The 17,884-nt window shown below is 41.7% G+C and overlaps 1 protein-coding gene across 4 annotated transcripts in view; it reads left to right on the top strand.

The window, feature by feature from the left end:
• Positions 1 to 17,884, top strand: part of TSNARE1 (t-SNARE domain containing 1) — a 460,905-nt gene that overhangs the window by 284,933 nt on the left and 158,088 nt on the right. For all 4 annotated transcript variants that reach the window (XM_066566893.1, XM_066566868.1, XM_066566875.1 and 1 more), the window contains exon 12: positions 3,886 to 3,968. In XM_066566893.1, coding sequence (XP_066422990.1) covers positions 3,886 to 3,968 — 83 coding nt within the window. The remainder of the gene's footprint in view (positions 1 to 3,885; positions 3,969 to 17,884) is intronic.

Here is a 17,884-nt window from a genome sequence, read left to right as displayed (position 1 = left end):
TGCATTTCAAGGACAGTATAAATCATTCAGGAGAAAAAGTGCTGTGAATTTATGCTGGTGTTTGGCCATTGCCCTGTAGCCACTTTTATTCATTCAGACCAAGGGGTTTGGGCTGTTGGCTGAAAAAGAAATAGGAACAGGAAGAGCTGGTTGTGACATTTTAGGGTATTTTAAATACTCTTTCCAGGCCTGCCTGGAAAATGGTGCTGAGTGGTTGTTCAGTGCCTCAGTTCTTGCCTCTGAGGGCTGTGATGCGTTGTGTGGAAGAATTAGAGCTCTGCTAAAATCAGATGGGAAGGTAACTTCTATCTGCCTTTTTTTGGAAGCAATAACCGCAGCTCCTGATGACTCGCAGTGCTGAAAATTGTATTTTCTTGCACCAATCTATGCCAGTGTGACCCATTTAGCCTGAATTTAACATATGAGCACGATTATTTTACAAATCCTCTCGTGTGCAGAATTTACAACTCGATGTTTACATTGAAGTTTGCAAATGACTAACCCTGAGCCATTTTAAACTTTGCTCTGGAAGAATTGTCATGGTTTTCCTTCCCTTTAACATCCACAGTTTTGTCTTCGCTAAGCCTGAGGGCCTTTTGTTCGTGGAATGACACTTAAAACTTTCCAAGTACATGGCAATTCGAATGGGCAAAATTCATTTTCATGCTGAAAGCAATTTTCCTCCAAACTTGGCTTTTAATTAGGAAAGAAACCTTTATGCATTACCAAAATACTCCTTTCTTTTATTTTTTTCCTTCTTCTTTTTATTGTGCCTCTCAGTGTGCTATATTGATTATTTTTAGCCAGAAGTTGTAGCCATAAAAGAGGGTTAAGCTTATTAAAGTGCTAAAAATAAAAGCATACTATGAAAACCTGAAGGGGCCCATTTTGGTTACTGCCAAGTGGGAGCATTTAAAAATTCTCATTCATGAGCTCACTTTCCTGTCTTTCAAGTGATTTAGCTGAAATTCTGCCTTGTGAAACCAATCCATCGTTGCTGCTGTAAAAATCCAGGCCATGTGAGTGATTCCTTGAAAGACTGGGGCAAAACCCCCACTCCAGCCACTCTCAATCCAGTGATTTCCCATATAAGAAATGGTCATTAGAAGGGCTTGATCTCAGGACACAGATAAATAGCTGGAATTGAAAAATACCTCTTGGGGTCATCATTATTTCCATCTCTGTGTGATAAATGTGCCATAAAATCATAAAAAACTGAATCTAAAGCCTGGCTAGCTCTGTCACCTTCATTTACTGCTATTGCAAGACTGTGTTTTAGATGAAAAATTATAAATATTTTCCTAATTCTCTGATGTATTTGGTTGCAAACACCATCTGCTTTGGTGCAGCCCCATCCCTGAGTTTATCAAAATGTCGACTGCATCCCCTTGGGATTTTTGTTCTCAGATTGCACAATAAATTTGTCACCAGAGTCTGAAGGCAGAAAGCTGTTGTGGGATTCAGTTTCTCTGAGAAATTCCAGACCCAGGGCTGGTTTATCTTATCTATTTGGGAACAAACTCACTGTCCCTTCATTCCAAAGCCAAAGGAAAAGGCAGATCCCTCCAGCAGGTTTTTTTCAGCCTGCTGAGGACCCTGCCACCCTTGTCTCTCCATCCCCAAATGAGGTACCTTGGGAAGGAGCCTGAAAGTGGCCAGGCTGAGGCTGTGAACCACCACTTGTTCAGCAAAGAGTCACTGAAATGTCTGTCAGTGACATATCCATCACTGACTTATTAACATCATTGAATTATTGCTTATTTCTCTATGATTTGAGCCAAATTCTCTTTCCTCTCCTTGCTTCCCTGTATTAATCAGCAGAAATATCTGCTTAGATTGCTTTACATATTTATGTCTCATTATTGTAGAGTTTTAGATCTGGTTTGGTGGGGTTTTTTGTTTGTCTTAGTTTTTCCCCTGTGCCTCAGGATTACAAGTTGCTTCAAAAAAATAGGATTTAAATGGGAGCTTTACTTATTCCAAGGCTGGTATTCCCCCACTGGCAGAAAGAGTGAGCAGAAATAATTCCACCAGGGCCCAGGCTCCCTCTGTGACTTGCCATCGACTCACCCAGGACATGGAGCACATCCTTCTAAGCTGGGAAAGCCTGAGCTGGGAAAAACAGAGATGATGTTCTCAAAAGCTCTGCCCAAGGTGTGGCTCTCCCATTCCAGGGAGCACTAAGGGGGCGTGCACAGTGTTTAATTTTATCTAACAAACGCAAATCTCCTCAGGCCTTGCTGCAGGCAGAGGAAAGTGTTGGGTTCCTCTGGGGGGCCTTTTAAGGGAACTAAATGAAGCTGCTTCTATGATTTCCTTCTTCCCCAGGAGAAGTGCAGACAGATTACTCTTGTTTTAGAAGGATACATTTAATACATTTCTCCTCTGTAGCTCCTCTCTGCCGAAATGATTCGTTTTCTGAGGCCAATCAGCCTTAAGGACATGCTGAGCAGTGAAGGGTGTCTGCACTAAGATCCCAAGGAACTTTATACATGACCAAATTCTGTTACATTGATTAGGCACTTGGGGGTTTGCTCTTTTTCTCTTTTGTTTGTAGGTTTTTTTTTTCCTTTTCTTCGCTTTTCTAAAAATGTATTTTATTTTAAGCGCATAATTACCTTAACAGACTTTAGCACTCTTTCATTTAAAAATGGCAAAAATGTGAATGCAAGCACTTTCCACAAATTATCTGCAAACCCTCATTTCTTTGTCCACCACAAAAGTGGCAAGATTAATTCCTGTTCTTTCCTTTAGAACTTTAAAGAATAAATTACTTTAATCTTTTGTGGCATGTCTTAATCCAACTCCTTATACTATTAATTGAAGAATTTCAGTTGATTTTATTAAGGATTAGAGAAATCCCCGGAACTTTGTTCTCCAATTTCTACCTGAGGCTGAGTTCTCCCAATCGAGTTCATGCACCCTGTGGTGCATTTTGTGCTCAAAACCACCCATTTGATCAAGAAACAGACCAAGGGCACATCCTCTTCCACTGTGAGCAGAAATTGGTTGCACATCTCTTGGAGGACAAGCTGGTCAAGATCTCCAAGATTTCTGCTGGAAAAACTTTTTTTTTTTTTGCAGGTCTTATACCATAGCTGTGAGGAGTCAAAGTTAATATTTGATTTTGATGGAAGTGGGGACCCAGTTGTGATGGGTAGCTGATAAGCTTTCTTTTCCAGTCTCGATTCCCTCTGGTTCATCCAGGCTTCCCCCAGCGCCAAACATAGCAATGTAGGGTGAGATTCTTCTCCCTTAATTGTAGATTCCAGCAATTTTTCTCAATCTGAGCCATTTTACAGACCTCCCCTGCAGCTTGGAAATGTGATCCAGGAGTTTGGCTTGTGGTTTGTTTAATCTGATCCACTCCTGGAGAGTGGGAGGAATTGCACACCGTGGATTTGCCCTCTGTGATATTGTCTGAGATTATTTGATCAAGAAGAGACACCTGGGCATGGTCAATAACTCACATGCGCCCACAGGAATTTTATCCCTGAGCTCTAATAATGAGATAATTTCAGGTGCCATGTCCCTTCTGTAATTTAATCCTGTAAGTTTGTCAGTCTTGAGCCACTTTCTGTTGGATTCCCTGTCACTCTTCCCATTGATTTCAGATGGAGGCAACCTCCATCCCATCACAGGAGAGCTGTCAGTCATCCTGCCTCTGACTGATGGGTTGGATGTTCATCAGAATGGGTGTTGGTCCTACTTCCCTGCAGAAATACAGGGCACAAACAAGAGGCTGCTCCTCTCTTTATGCCCATGAGTAAACTGTTGAATTGCTGTTGGTGTAAAACCTTTGTTTTTTGGTTTAATTTGTCATTTGTAATTTTTTTTTGGTAATTTGGTTTAATTACCCTGTAATTATCTTCTTTTAATTTGCAGATAGCATTGAAGCCAACATTGAGGCCTCTTCTTCCAACGTAGAATCAGCCAATGAGCAGTTGGCAAAAGCAAGCCAGCACCAAGTAAGTGGGACTAAAAAAATCCTACAAATGCTTTCAGTGATTGTATTTACAATAAACAAAACACCTGGCAGCTGTGAACCACTGGGCACATGGATTTGTTCTACGTGGAAAGATGGTAAAGCATATTCTAAGTATTCTAAACCATTTTATATATATAAATATATATATATGATTAGATTACCGTAGCACAGCCAATTTACTTTGGAGTAGTCATTAAGAAATCTGCATATTAAACAGACATTTGCCAGTAGGAAAGTCAACAATTAGCTACAGTTGTTCTTGGAAAGACACCATAAAAAGCACATCATTTAAGTGCATATGTGCTTCTGTTTGGTGTGTTTCCCTATAATCAGGAAACAGTACTTCAAGAAAACAACTTGAGTTGTCAAACAGCATGATGTGGTTGGTGAATAATGGCTGTGGTGGTGATGTTCAGCACTTTTCAAAAGCAATTTGAGGGAATTTTTTGTGAATTGTTTTTTTTTTTTCCTTCATTGGATCAAGAATAAAACATAAACACACACACACACATGCACACACAAAAATTAATCTTTTTGAAAACAGCTTGCCCAGAAAGAACTCTTTGATGGTTATAGTTAGTACTTCCTAGGGGGATGAAGGGGGGTGGGGAAATGAACAATCAAAAAATTGTTATCAGTTGCATTGTGACTGACAGAAGGAAAACCTGCTTGTTTTCTTTTTTTCCTCAAGCATAAATTGGTGATTTCCATGTGTCTGGAGTTTTGACAAAATGTAGCTGAGGTCCCTGAGAGCACATGGTGCCTGTTAGTTGTCCTTGGACACAGTGAACTCTGAATCTTCCAGACCAAAGGAGGAAAACTCACAGGCATTCTACTCTGATGCAATGGAGTGACATGATTTTAAAATTATGTACAGCTCATTTTCTGCTGAAACACATTGTCCCAATTTTGGGTAATAAGAGTGAGTTTTGTAGAACTTTGATATTGCAGAAAATAAGCGCTGTCTTCAGCTCCATGTTGGTTTTTAATGTATATATATTTAACATAATGTGTGTGGCCCTGCATGTAATCCTGCATTCACTTTGAAAATAACTTGTTACATGAAGTCTAAAATGAAACTGGAATGGATTTAATACTTGACCTGACTGTAGAGCTGATTGCAAAGCTGCAAATGAGTTAATGATGACTTTGTCTAAGAAGGTCAAAGAGGAGTCAGGCAGAAAATGAATTCAGCACAGTCTAAAGGCTCTGCTTTCTTCAGCCAGCAGGAGCTGCTGAAATAGCCTGCCCAGACAGGAGGCCCTTTTTTCCTCAGATATGCTCATCAGGGTAAAGATAAAGCCAGTTTTAGCGAGGCAACCCCTGCCAAGGGCATAAATATGAACTGATTGGTGTACGTGAGAAAACAGAGTCTCTCTTGCACTTGAAACAAGCCCATAATGACAAATATCACTTAAAAAACTTTGGTTGCTAAAGGAAATGTGCAATCCAGATCTCCTGTGGAGCACAGAGAACTGTCCTGTGCCCTACTGGATGTGGATCACCAGAAAAATCTGTGTAAACCTGCAGAGTCTTTGCTTCTTTTTGCCAGGGTCAGGATTAAATATGTGAGATGGTATTTCTTGTTCAGACTCAGATGTTTATTAGTTCTTATTTATGTTACAGTCTCACAAACCCTGAGTTCTACAGCACTGCACTCTAACAAACTAAAAATGGAGACCTATCTCTCTTTCTGCATGGCCTTTTAAGGATAAATTTTCAATTAAGAAATGACACCTAAATTATTTTTACTTTTAACCCAATAACCAATCACCCATGGCTTGAAATGAGGATTATTTTTATCCAATTGCACAAAACCACCCAAACCCATGAGGAAGAAGGACAGCCTCCTCCCTAAAACCTCCATATTTTTTAATAGATATTACTAGATTCTAAAACCTTAAACTCTAAGTTTTCCACCCTGTGATATTACACACTTCTATTCAAACTCCACACCCATAATCTCAGTTCTATCATTCAATTTTGGAAGCCTTCTCCACAGCCTCAGGTCAAATGCAGTGTCTTCTTGGGGCTCAGTGCCTGTCAGCACAGAAAGTCTAAAATTCTCAGTAACCAGGGTTCCAACATAAACCCAGCTCCACTCTGTGTCACCGTGAACAGAAAATGAGGTGACATTTTTGTCACTTCCACTGCTGGCCTGGGGCTGGACAAGATGCCTCATGTGTTGTGTGCCACAAAATCTGCTCATCTTACTCCCAGAGGGACACGGTCCCCATGGTGGGACCATGGTGGGACCGTGTCGCAGACATCTTTCATGAAAAATCCTTTATTAGGATTTTTCCTTGTGAGAAGCTGCAGTTTCAGCAACCAAAAGTAAACAATGGTTATCTGCTGCTGTGGAATGCAACAGGTAGACCCGTGATTGGTCTCCTGTGGATGTTTGGATTTACTGACCACTCATGGCAGAGCTGGCTCTTGCTCTCTGTCTGAGACACAGATCTTTGTTATTCATTCTTTTCTATTCTTAGCTTAGCTAGCTTCTGAAGAAACCTTTTCCTTTCCTTTCTATTGCTTTTTAGTATAGTCTTAATGTAACATATATCATAAAATAAGAAATCAAGCCTTCTGATCATGGAGTCAACATTCTCGTCTCTACTTCATCCTGAAAACCCTTGTGACCACGGTCACAGGACAGGAAGGGCCCCGGTGCCACAGCCCTCAGGGATGCTGCAGGGAGGAAGGCTGGTGCCCCTTGCAGACATTTGGATAATGCAGTGTGAGTACAGGCCGTCCTTCCTGGTGGTTTTGCCTGGTTTTGGATGCTTTGGAAATGTCTGGGATGGGTTTGGAAGAGCCATCAGCCAGATGGCCCTGGGGGTGAGCTGCTTTTAAGGGACCTGCCAGAGCTTTACATGCTCCAAATTCCATCTGTGCTCATCTGTGCTGCTCAGGGACCAAAGGCACAAACTGTTTCTTAAATCTTACTGAGCAGTTTTCCTTCTCATATAAAACTGCTAATTCATGAGTATGTTTGCTTGTTACTTATGTTACAGTGTGATTATCCTGTAAATGCAGGCTGGCTTACAAACATTTGTTATTTATTGCTGTTTATATATATATAAACGCGCGTGTGTGTGTGTATGCAGTATTTTTATTAGTCAGTGTAGTGTTTTTATTAGTCTACCAACAAATGTATACATAAATTGAGAAATCAGAAATGTCAACACCACTGAAACATTTGAGTTTAAGACCTTCTGTAGAACTTAATGGAGGGATTTCTGTCAGGAATAATGATTCAGTGGCTGGTTATTTAGCATAATATTTGCATGTAACCCATGCAGTCACTTCAACAATACAACTTGGAGAACCAGTCCCAACCTGCACATTAACATAACAAAGAACCAGTAAATAGTTTTTTCTTAGCTATTAGAAAATAAGACATTTAGTTTCTCTGAAATGCTAGAAATGTTTAAAAAAGAAGTAAATATCTTCACAAGAAGCTCCTTTGTCTGCATTTTAAATTCGGTAAGGTGCTCCTTCCTCTTGAGATGTGTGTGCTAGCAGCAGTGTTTTATTACTCAGAGTGAATTCTCATGTGCCCCATCTAAACTCTAAAAGATTAGTGGGAGCTGTCAGAGCTTTGGAATATATATAAATAAAAGCAGATTTTTTTTTTCTTTCATTTTAAATTATAATTGGAAAATAATTGTTTCTGCCTAAACTTATTTTTACTACAAGTCACAGTTAAGCTGCCTCAGTGCATTATCTGTGGGAACACACAGGGTCAAAATGCAGATGAAAGCAGTAAGAGTTGAATTTTGGTACAAAAAGGAAGCCTTTTTTCCATATGAAAACCCTGTTGGCCACAGAAATGTGACAATTTTGACTTTTTTATACTACTTTCAATAGAAGATCTGAGTTTGAAAAATGACTGAGAGGCAGACAAATGTGGCAGGGAGAAGCCAGTAGAAGTTCTCTCCTGCACTGGTCCTGCTTCCATGCCTTTCTTTTCAGTGAGGGTCTCATTTCTCTTGGGTGTCGAGCAGGAATGATGACTCCTGCCATTAATACCAACAGCCCAGATTTGCCTCTTGAAATTTCCTTTTCCCTGCCCCCACAGAAAGTGATTCATCGCACCCATCTCAAAACACCAATTTTAATTTGGGTCAAACTGCTCTCTGGAAGAGAGGGATTTATTGGACCAGATTTTAGTGGTTTTGGTGCTTGTGGATGTTTAAGTGTCTCCTTTCCATGATACATGAGGAGGAAATGCTTTCAGCACATCTTGTCTCATCCCACAGGAGATGTCTGACATAGAGGGGTCTGCTGGCTGCCTCTTAGGACAACTTTGTTCTCTCCTTTGGCCATTGAATTGAGATTACATCAATTATACTACAAATATTCCATGGAAAATTAATCCCATGCCTATCACCTGTCTCTTTATTGGGAAAAAGGGAATATCTGGACACCCAACCTGCCCTTGAGGTTAGTTTAGGTGGGCTGGACATCACACCAAAGGGGTGGCTGTGTGGAGACGTGCACTTTTACTTTGCTCCCTTTGCTCAGAGCTTCCTGCAGGTGGATTGAGAGGAAGGAGAAGAAACCAACACAGACTCCATGGGTGCACATTAAACCAGTTGCTCTTTTTTTTTTTTTCATGCAAAGTTTGGCCTAAGTTCAGCTTGGCCTCACTGACTGAAGGACTCTGTGTGCTGACTGCTGAAGCTAATTTGTTTTGGAAGAGCTGCTTGTGTTGCTCTGATTCATGCTGGTTGCTTTCCTTCCCTATATCCTCTGTGGAAGTCAAGCTAATTTGGATTCACTGGCATTGAAAGGCAAACAACAGTTCATGACCCACTTGTGTAGTCTAAGAACAATGAGGTTTTTTTCCAGTAATGGAGCAATTCCTGGGTCTGGCTTTCATGGGTACACAGAGGGGCACTTTGGAGGCTGGAGCTCTGAGGAAAAAAAGCCTCAGAAATCTGTGATATTTGCAGAAATCCTAATTCCTGGGGACCACTGACAAGGGACTGTCTTCAACTTTCGTGCAAATAACTCATTGGTATTTTAACAACAAAAGAAAATTTGAGTTTCAAAAATCACCTTCTCAGAGTCATTGAAGTTTTTTGGCATGGTAGCCTCTCAAAGCACTTGTTGCTTATAAATATTGTGACAATGAAGATCATCTCCTTCACTGTGGATATGCTCTAAGACCTTGTCTTTTGCTGCCACTAAATAATTTTAACCTTAGTTTTATAATTAAGAGCCAACTGGCACCACGATTGCACCCTGACATGATCAGCAGTCATGCAGCAACTGCAAAGCCATGGGGAACCAGTGTTGTTGGATTATCTTGATGCAAATTGAGGCCATTTCTCCTTAACCTGTCACTTTTTACCTGGGAGAAGAGACTGACCCCACCTGGCTACACCTTCCTCTCAGGGAGCTGTAGAGAGTAAGAAACCTCATTTTCCTTCCTGAGCCTCATTTTCTCCAGACTGAGCTCCCTCAGCTGCTCCTCAACATGATGCCTCAGGTTTTAGCTTTTATATTTTTCAGATTCTGTGCTGCTTTAGTATGTGGGTCTGAGCTTCATATTAGGGGATGGTGAGCTCTCTTCACAGAGTAGGGAGACAAAACAATTCCTTCTCTAGCTGGGGACCAAGGACAACTGATCCAAATTTCAGGCCCAAGAGCATAAACAATGGCAGAATGAAGACAGAAAAGTAAGAAGGATGGGACTTCATGGGCTGGAGCTGTAACTGGACATTTAACTCCAATATGCAAATGTACTAGAACTTACAGAAGTGTGAGACCCCATGACCAGTCGTGCATTTTGTGAACATTTTGGGTTCATCTTGGGTGTAGCCCTGGCTGGGCTCTTGTGCTGCCTAAGGTGGATCTATTGAGGCCTTCTAATAAATCCCAACTTTATTCTTTATCTCTGTCCAGTCTCTGTTCCAGGTCAGCCTTCACAAGGCATCAATCAGACTCGTGCTCTAGACCCTTCACCAGCAGCAGTTGGTTGGAATAAAACTTCTGCCTCCTTTTTTCTTTGCTCACTGGCTCCCAATAAACAGCAGGCTGAGTTTTCAGATTGTAGAGTGCTTTATTTTGAAGCAGCTTCTGCCTTTGCCTGCTTTTTTACTGTATTTTAATGCAGCCATTTACAAAACAGCTGCTTTCCGTGGGAAGTGGTGTTCAAGTCAGCGCCAGTCCATGTGATAAATGAACTGTGAGAATCCAGCAACTTAACCTCAGCAAGGTCTGAGCCACAACATTTATTTAAAACTCTATTTGTTTTCTGTAAATAATGGATCTGTGTGATCAAATATTTATTAAGAAAGGGGTTGTTTAGAGCTTTTGGATGTTGTGTGTTCCTGTGTGTAAAGGTAAAATCTTTCAGGCCGTTTTTAATCACAGCAGATCATCTCTTCATTTGTACCATCCAAAAGGAGGAGATGCCTGATCCAGGTAGTAGCTTAGCCTTTTTTTTTTTCCCTTTATTATACAAAACCAGCTGTGAAATTTTTGGAAGGAAAGAAATAAATTATCCACTGTGAGCTCATTTTTTATTTAAGCACAAAACATTCAAGAAGGAAGCGGAAGGGGCATGAGTGGAGAAAGGAAGGAATCCAGAGGAGGGCATGAACATGATTTGAGGGATGGAACACCTCTCCTGTGAGGAAAGGCTGAGAGAATTGTGATTGTTCAGCCTGGAGAAGGGAGGACTCCAGGATAAACTTATTGTGGCCTTTGAGGTACCTGGAGGGGGATACAACAAATCTGGAGAGGAACTTTTACAAGGGCAGAGTGATAAGACAATGGGGAATGGCTTTAAACTGACAGATTGCAGGTTTAGATTGGATATTAGGAAGAAATTCTTCCCTGCAAGGGTGGTGAGGCCCTGGCACAGGTTACCCAGAGAAGCTGTGGCTGCTCCATCCCTGGAATAGTCCAAGGCCAGGTTGGACAGGGCTTGGAGCAACCTGGGATGGTGGAAGGTGTCCCTGCCCATGACAGGGGGTTGGAACTGGATGATCTTTAAGGTTCCATCTGACCCAAACCATTCTGTGATTTGGTGTGTTATGAAAGACTTGGGAGCAAGTTTAGTGGTGAGCCATTGGTGATCAATTTGTTTTCTCAGGTGAGAAGATGAGTAGGCAGGACACAGATTTTACTGACTGTTCACCTTGGTGGAATGCAGCTCTGGGGCTATTCCAAGTCAAGAATATTCTTATTTTAAGAATATCAGTTACACTGATTATGGTGGCCTGCATTCAGTATTTCAAAGGCAAGAATTTTCTCTTTGAAAGCTCTGAACAAGTCTGATCTGTGGTGAGTCAGAGATGGCAGAAGGAAATCACAGACTGTCTTTTGTTTTTCTAATTCATTTGTTTAACAGAATCTCTTTCCAGGGTACAATTTCATTTTGAGGGGTCAGAGATTAAAAAGCAATTTTCCCTTGCTAGCAGCAGCATAAACTAGTGAGTTACATTTCTCTTAATGGCCTCATTTAACAGAGGAGTGAATGGAAATCCTTGGTTACTGACTGGAAAACCACACTTAGACTCATCTTTGTGCCCAGTGGCAACACATATAATAAATTGCCCTGCTCAAAGGTCAAAGCTTTGAGAAATTGTATTAAACTTACCTCTTAATGGGCTAGAGATACCAAGGAGTTAGGAATACTATCACTGGAGATGCATACCTAACTGGGATCCATGGAAATGAGGAGGAGAATTTAAGTATCCTTGAGTCCCAGCTGTGTAGCCTGAAGTGTTAGTGCACTGGGCTGTGAGCTTGTCACATCTCATCAAGCAGCAAAATGGTCAAGCTTGGTCAATGTTTGCACTGGAAAGCTCTGCTGAAAATCTGCAGATGCAGGCAGCAGTGTTCTCCTGCTCAGTTTTCCTGTCTGCTGCAGGGACTCTGTCCAGGCAGCGTCACCATTCCTCAAGTATTTCATGTAAAGTCACTTGTAGCCACATTTCTCCTCCACAGAGAAAAGCAAGGCTATCTCCCCAAGAGTATTTCTGGGATTCACATTCTCTGAACCTCAGAGAATGATCAAAACAATTCTTATCTTATTTGCTGTGCCTATATTTGTGCAGAATAGAATGCAATATGGAGATAGTTTACCCAAAGTCATGGTGTTTTTTTTCCTTGGCCTATCAGGGCCAAGCTTGTGTGTGTGTCAGGACTGTTGGCTGACAGTCACGAGATGTTGTGCAATAAAGTGCAGTTGAGTGGCTTAGCAAATTCAGTTTAAATGTAATGTAACATAGTGTAATATAATATAGAATAATGTAGTGTAATAAGGTAATTAATTAGCTTTCTGATAAGATGGACTGAGATGAATCATTCCTCTCCCCTCGTCAGGGGCAAAAATATCATCGATAGTCACTGAAGTGTCAGTGAGTCAGAGGAGGCCACAAAGATGCTCAGAGGGCTGAGACCCTCTGCTCCCTCTGCTCTGGGGCCAGGCTGGGACAGCTGGGGTGTCCAGCCTGGAGAAGAGAAGGGTCTGGGGAGACCTTAGAGCCCCTTCCAGAGCCTGAAGGAAACCTGGAGAGGGAATTTTAAGAAGGGCCTGGAGTGGCAGGACAAGGGGCATGGCTTTAAACTGACAAAGGGTCAATTTCTGTTAGATATAAGGGTGAAATTCTTCGCTGGCAGAGTGAAGGCCTTGGCACTTATCACCCAGAGAAGCTGTGGTTGCCTTGTCCCTGGAAGTGTCCAAGGCCAGGTTGGATGGGGTTTGGAGCAACCTGGGATAGTGGAAGGTGTCCCTGTCCATGGTGGGGGGTTTGGAAGGAGATGATCTTTGAAGTCCAACCCAAACCACTGGGTGACTCTAAAGATGCCACATTGGTTTCCAAAGCCACAGTGATACTAATAGTTGAATTCTACTATGGGGATTTATATTTCAGTTTCTGTGTCTTGATTTTTAACTTGATTTACTTGATGAGCACCAGTGTAGCTGTCCATCTTTCCACAGGGACAATGTTAGGGATCTGCAGTCAGTACAGTGTCATCTCATCAGACTTGGTACTTAAAACTTAGGCAGCTGGAAGAAAACAGGCTAAGCTTCCTTCCCCATGCCTCTGGAATATTGTTCATCCTGTTTCTCTTGGATATTGTACCTCAGTCTGTGATGAACAGTCCCCAGGAGGCAAGTACCTTCAAAAAACCACTTTACTAGACTAGTTTGACTTCTTTGCCTAAAAACTAATATTTAGTATCCTTTTGTGCTGAGTAGGGAATCCTGCTGCCCTTCTGGCTTCTGCTATGGAAGGCTGTTGTTCCTCCCCAAATCACTTTCACCTGTGCTAGCTGTGTTTAAATGCTGCAAAGAACCTGGGACATCTCCAATGGTCAGGAAGTAGCTGAGAAAGTAAATGCTTATTCCCCTGGTGTGCTTTAATAACTGTATTGATCATGAAGGGAAAATGATATGTAAGGAGAAAAAAGCTACAGAAAATGAAATTGCTTTTATTTCCATTTTGACAAAGCCTGGGAGCACTTTAATCAAAGGTGTTTTCCATATTCCTGAAAGAAATCACAGGCCTGGTAGGACACCTTTGTAGCACAGCTCTGGGGTCGTGGCCTGGCACTATCAGAAGTGGAGAATGGGAATTGTTAAGTTCAACTTGTGCTCAAGAGGAGAAAAGAGAGTCAATTATAGCCTTTCTAAATCTGACTTCAGCAACATGCAAAGCTCTTGGAAGAATTTTGAAATGAGGAATGAAAAGCAAAGGAGTTCTGTGCAGGGTGGGATAATTTGGGATTTGATTTCACTTTGAAAGGGTCATTGCGTATCTCTCTTTGTGAGGAGAAAGGATTTCCTTAGACAAAGAGGCACTTGACCTCCTGGTCTTCAGAGAAATATTTTCTATCATTCTGTCATGTGAGGACTGTCCTTGTTTAGAAGATTCATAGGAGAAGCTTGTTCTTCTATGGCCAGCTCTGATGTCTCTTAATTTTCTTCTACCTCACACCCTGTTATGAGTTCAGCATTGTCAGCTCAAGCCTTTGACAAGATTCAGTCATTCCTAAATTCTCTGCTGGGGAATTAAGGGATTAAGGTTTTCTGCAGAATTAATTTAGGAGACTAGGAAACATCTACAGGAACCTGCTCCCCTTCAGAAAGCACAGCTTCATTTTTCCTTTTTTTTTAAGGTGACTCTTGGAAAAAAATTTACAAGGTGGGTCAAAAATTCATTATGTTTTTTATGTTACAATAAGTGCTGTATTTGATCCATTTTTAGTGGCCTTGGGTATATTCTTCATAGTTTTTTTGGGTTTTGTCTAGTGAGCCACGATGTATCGTTCTTCTTTTTTACAGACAACAATGCTGTCCATTTACAAGAAACAATTCTTGCGTCAATTCTTTTTACTGTAAAAGACATTTTTCTTACACAGACCTGAAGCATATAAAAAGTAAAATAAACTCCATTTGTATTTATCTTTCCTCTTTAGAGTCCGTCCCAGTGGATATTACCTTTTTTCTGAAACATTTTTTTTTTGGTTAAGAGTTTAAAGAAAAGGGAATAATCTGTTACTTCAGGCTTTCACTGATGTCAAAGGCACATTAAGGGAAGGAGAATAGAGCTTTATCCACTGTACAGATCACATTTGCTGATTTAATAGTACTGGGGAGAATTCATGAGTGTGAAGGTAAGTTTATTTTTTTCTAAGCAGAGAAATCTTAAATTCTACTCACAGTCTCCAAGCTTTCCCTGACTCTTCCCAGCTGTGCCTTTAGAAGGGTTTATTACTGAATATTGAGTAGTATAAGGATGCTAATCTTGCTCTAGTTTGAGGGATTGCAATCTTGTTAATACTAGGCCATGTTTCTCCCTATCCAGGCAAGATTTAAATACATCTGAAACTAGTGAAGAAACAATTAAACCTAATTTTTGGTGACTATCAGCATGGTTTCCTTACATCTCAAAAAGAAGAAAATCCAAGTGCTGCTTTTCTTTGCCACGAGCAATGAGCATGAACGTGGAATTCATTGCAGCTCAGCTGATGCATGAAGTGGGATCCATCTCAACTAACTTTGGGTGTATCCAAATCAGGAATTAATCACTGGCTGTGTTGCCCAGGTGCCCTACATCCTCACCAGAGATTTCGGAAGCATTTTGGTTTCATATGGCTGCTGGAAGATGGGATCAGTGATGCCATAGGATCCCCCAGACTACAGGGTCTGTACCAGCCCCAAACGTGGCCTGTGCTGCATCCCTCAGCTCTGTGTGGATGTGCCAGACCCCACAGGGCAGCTCATATCCATATTTTTGTCCTTAGATGGGAGTGAGCCACACTGAGCAGGAGAGATCCCATTTCAGGGCAGTTTATTCTGCCTGGGTTGAGAACACAAGCTTTAGTTTCCTCACAAAAAATAATTCTCTAATTAATTTTACTTTAATGCGGCTTTAATTAATTTAATTCCCTATTAAATTAATTAATCCTAATGTGGCTTTTGTGTGAGTCTTCATCACATTAGAATAGGGCATTTTAATTCAATCTTCTTTCTGGTGCTGGGCACTCCCTTTGAGGCACTTTGGGGCAGTTACTGAGGGCATGGGAAAGCAGCAGGAGGGATCCAAGAGCTGCCAAGCCAGGCTGCAGAGGAAAGATTACAAAAAGAGTTGCTTAAGCTAAAAAAGAAAAGATAGAGTTGAAGATAAAGGTCTCTTGGTACATAAAAGTCTGCTGCATAGAGGAAAAGAATAATCACTGCTTTTTTTTTGTTTATTACAGTTGGGAAGAACAAGAAGTAATGGACTTAAGCTGCAGCAGGAAAGAATCAGGGCTGATATTAAGAAAAGCTGTTTAATGATAAGGAGATTGAAATACTTCCTGGGGAGATTTTACAGTCTCTAGCACTGGATATCTGTAGCAGTATCTGGTGAAGCATATTTCAGGAATGGTGTTTGTATAATTGCTTTTACTGTTGCCTGTCAGATCACGCTGCAAGGTCCAGTGTAAACAGGACATGTTCATATTGTATCACAAAGCATCATTATCTAATCAGAAAATGCTGCAGCCATGAATCATTCTTTGATTTTCATTCTCATCCTCTCCTCGTCCCCTGCCTTCTCCTCTCCAAAGTTCCTGTTTGGAAGCTTCTTTAGGGCCAAAATTGCTGATTTAGTTTGACAAAGGTGATGAGACTCAGCATTTTCTGTCAGCTCTGCTTAGACTGGGTGTTGGGAACAAATCATAGAATCATGGAATGGCTTTGGTTGGAAGGGACCTGAAAAATCATCCAGTTCCAAATCCCTGCCATGGGCAGGGACACCTTCACTATCCCAGGTTGCTCCAAGCCCCATCCAGCCTGGCCTTGAACACTTCCAGGGATTGGGCAGCCACAGCAGCAGCAGCCTGTGCCGGGGCCTCACCACCCTCACAGGGAAGAATATTTTCCTAACATCTCATCTGCATCTGCCCTCCTTCAGCTTAAAGCTATTAAATCCCATAAAGGACTTTATCCCAGTATTTTCTATGTGGCTTCCAGGTGTTCCAGGTTTGTTCTCCAAATGATTTCCACAGAAGTGTAGTCAATAAAATCATGGTGGGTGTCCTCAGCAGTCCTTTGGATGAGGCAGCTGAGCCACACAGGCATTGATTTGACATTTGTGGGAGCTGGCATTGTAGTGTCTTTTAAGGGTAACAGATAATCACCACATTTCACTTTAACAAGCTGTTGGAATTCTGAGTTCTGGTTATGTTTGATTAGCATCAGGGCTGGAAATAAGGAGGATTTATAGGAAGAGGGAAAGTGAATGTGATGGTAAAATTAAGGAGGGAATGTATCCCTACTGCTGAATTAAATAAGGCCGGGGGCTGTCCTGGGAATCCAAGGCCTGGTTATGTCCTCATGATTAAATTATGAAATAGAAACATGGAATGGTTTGGGTTGCAAGTGACCTTTAAACGACACCTAATCCAACCCCCTGCAATGAGCAGGGACATCTCCTGTGCAGAAAGAGGACAGAACCCAAACACTCCACTGGGAATGGTCCCTGCCACATGCTACACAGGACCTGGGGCATTCCTGGGGAGAACAGGACAAAGCTGCACCCAACAGAATGCATGGATGATGAAGAGTCACCATTTGTGCCTCCGCCTCATCCCTCTTTGACTTACAAGTACAGAAACAGCTGCTTTGTGCCAAAGTTTGTGCACAGACACATTTTGCTTATTTTCCCCTTGCCCCAGGGTTTTGTATGACCATAATTTAGGCCAGGTCTGAGACACATCCCTCTGCATCCTTGGATTACAGAGCTGTGAGGTGCCTCCATAGGAGCAGCAACTTTGCCTGGGAGATAAACTGAAATTCAGTCCCTTACTCTTGGTCCCTTGGCGCCATTACTCTGCCCTTCTTGCCCATGCACTGTGCTGAACCCAACTCACTCATTTGTCTTTCTGTCTTGGCCTTGGATTTCTTTTATTTCCTCTCTGGAGGTCCCTGACCCTTGGGCTGACCCTGATTTTTGTCACTGGACCTGCTCTCTTTTGCTTTGGGTGCTGAACCCTTGGTGGTGGGGGTGCTGCCCCAGCTCCCCTTCCTGTCCCCCCCATCCTGGTTTGCCCTCCCTGGAAGAGCAGCTTGGGCTTGCAGCTTCCTGGAAAGGAATAAATAAAAATTCTCTCAGGGGTACATAAACTTATTCCTTTTGAATGGTTTTTGAGAAAGCTGAGCCGAGTGTTCACCAGCTCTGGTGGTTGTGCTGTGAGTCACAAGAAATATAAATTTTATTTCTGATTTTCCAGTCAGAGATTAACTTGGTGTGCTCTTTGTTCAATTCAGTGCTTTTTTGTTTTGGCTTTTTCTGGGTTGTTTTTTGGGGGGGGGATAAAACAGAATAAACATAAAAAATTTATAAACAGAAGAAACATTTTTTGACCCATAGATTTTGGAATAGC

The sequence above is a fragment of the Molothrus aeneus genome, chromosome 1, assembly GCF_037042795.1.
Source record: "Molothrus aeneus isolate 106 chromosome 1, BPBGC_Maene_1.0, whole genome shotgun sequence".
In the NCBI taxonomy this organism is placed as follows: domain Eukaryota; kingdom Metazoa; phylum Chordata; class Aves; order Passeriformes; family Icteridae; genus Molothrus; species Molothrus aeneus.
This window is presented reverse-complemented; position numbering and strand designations above follow the sequence as displayed.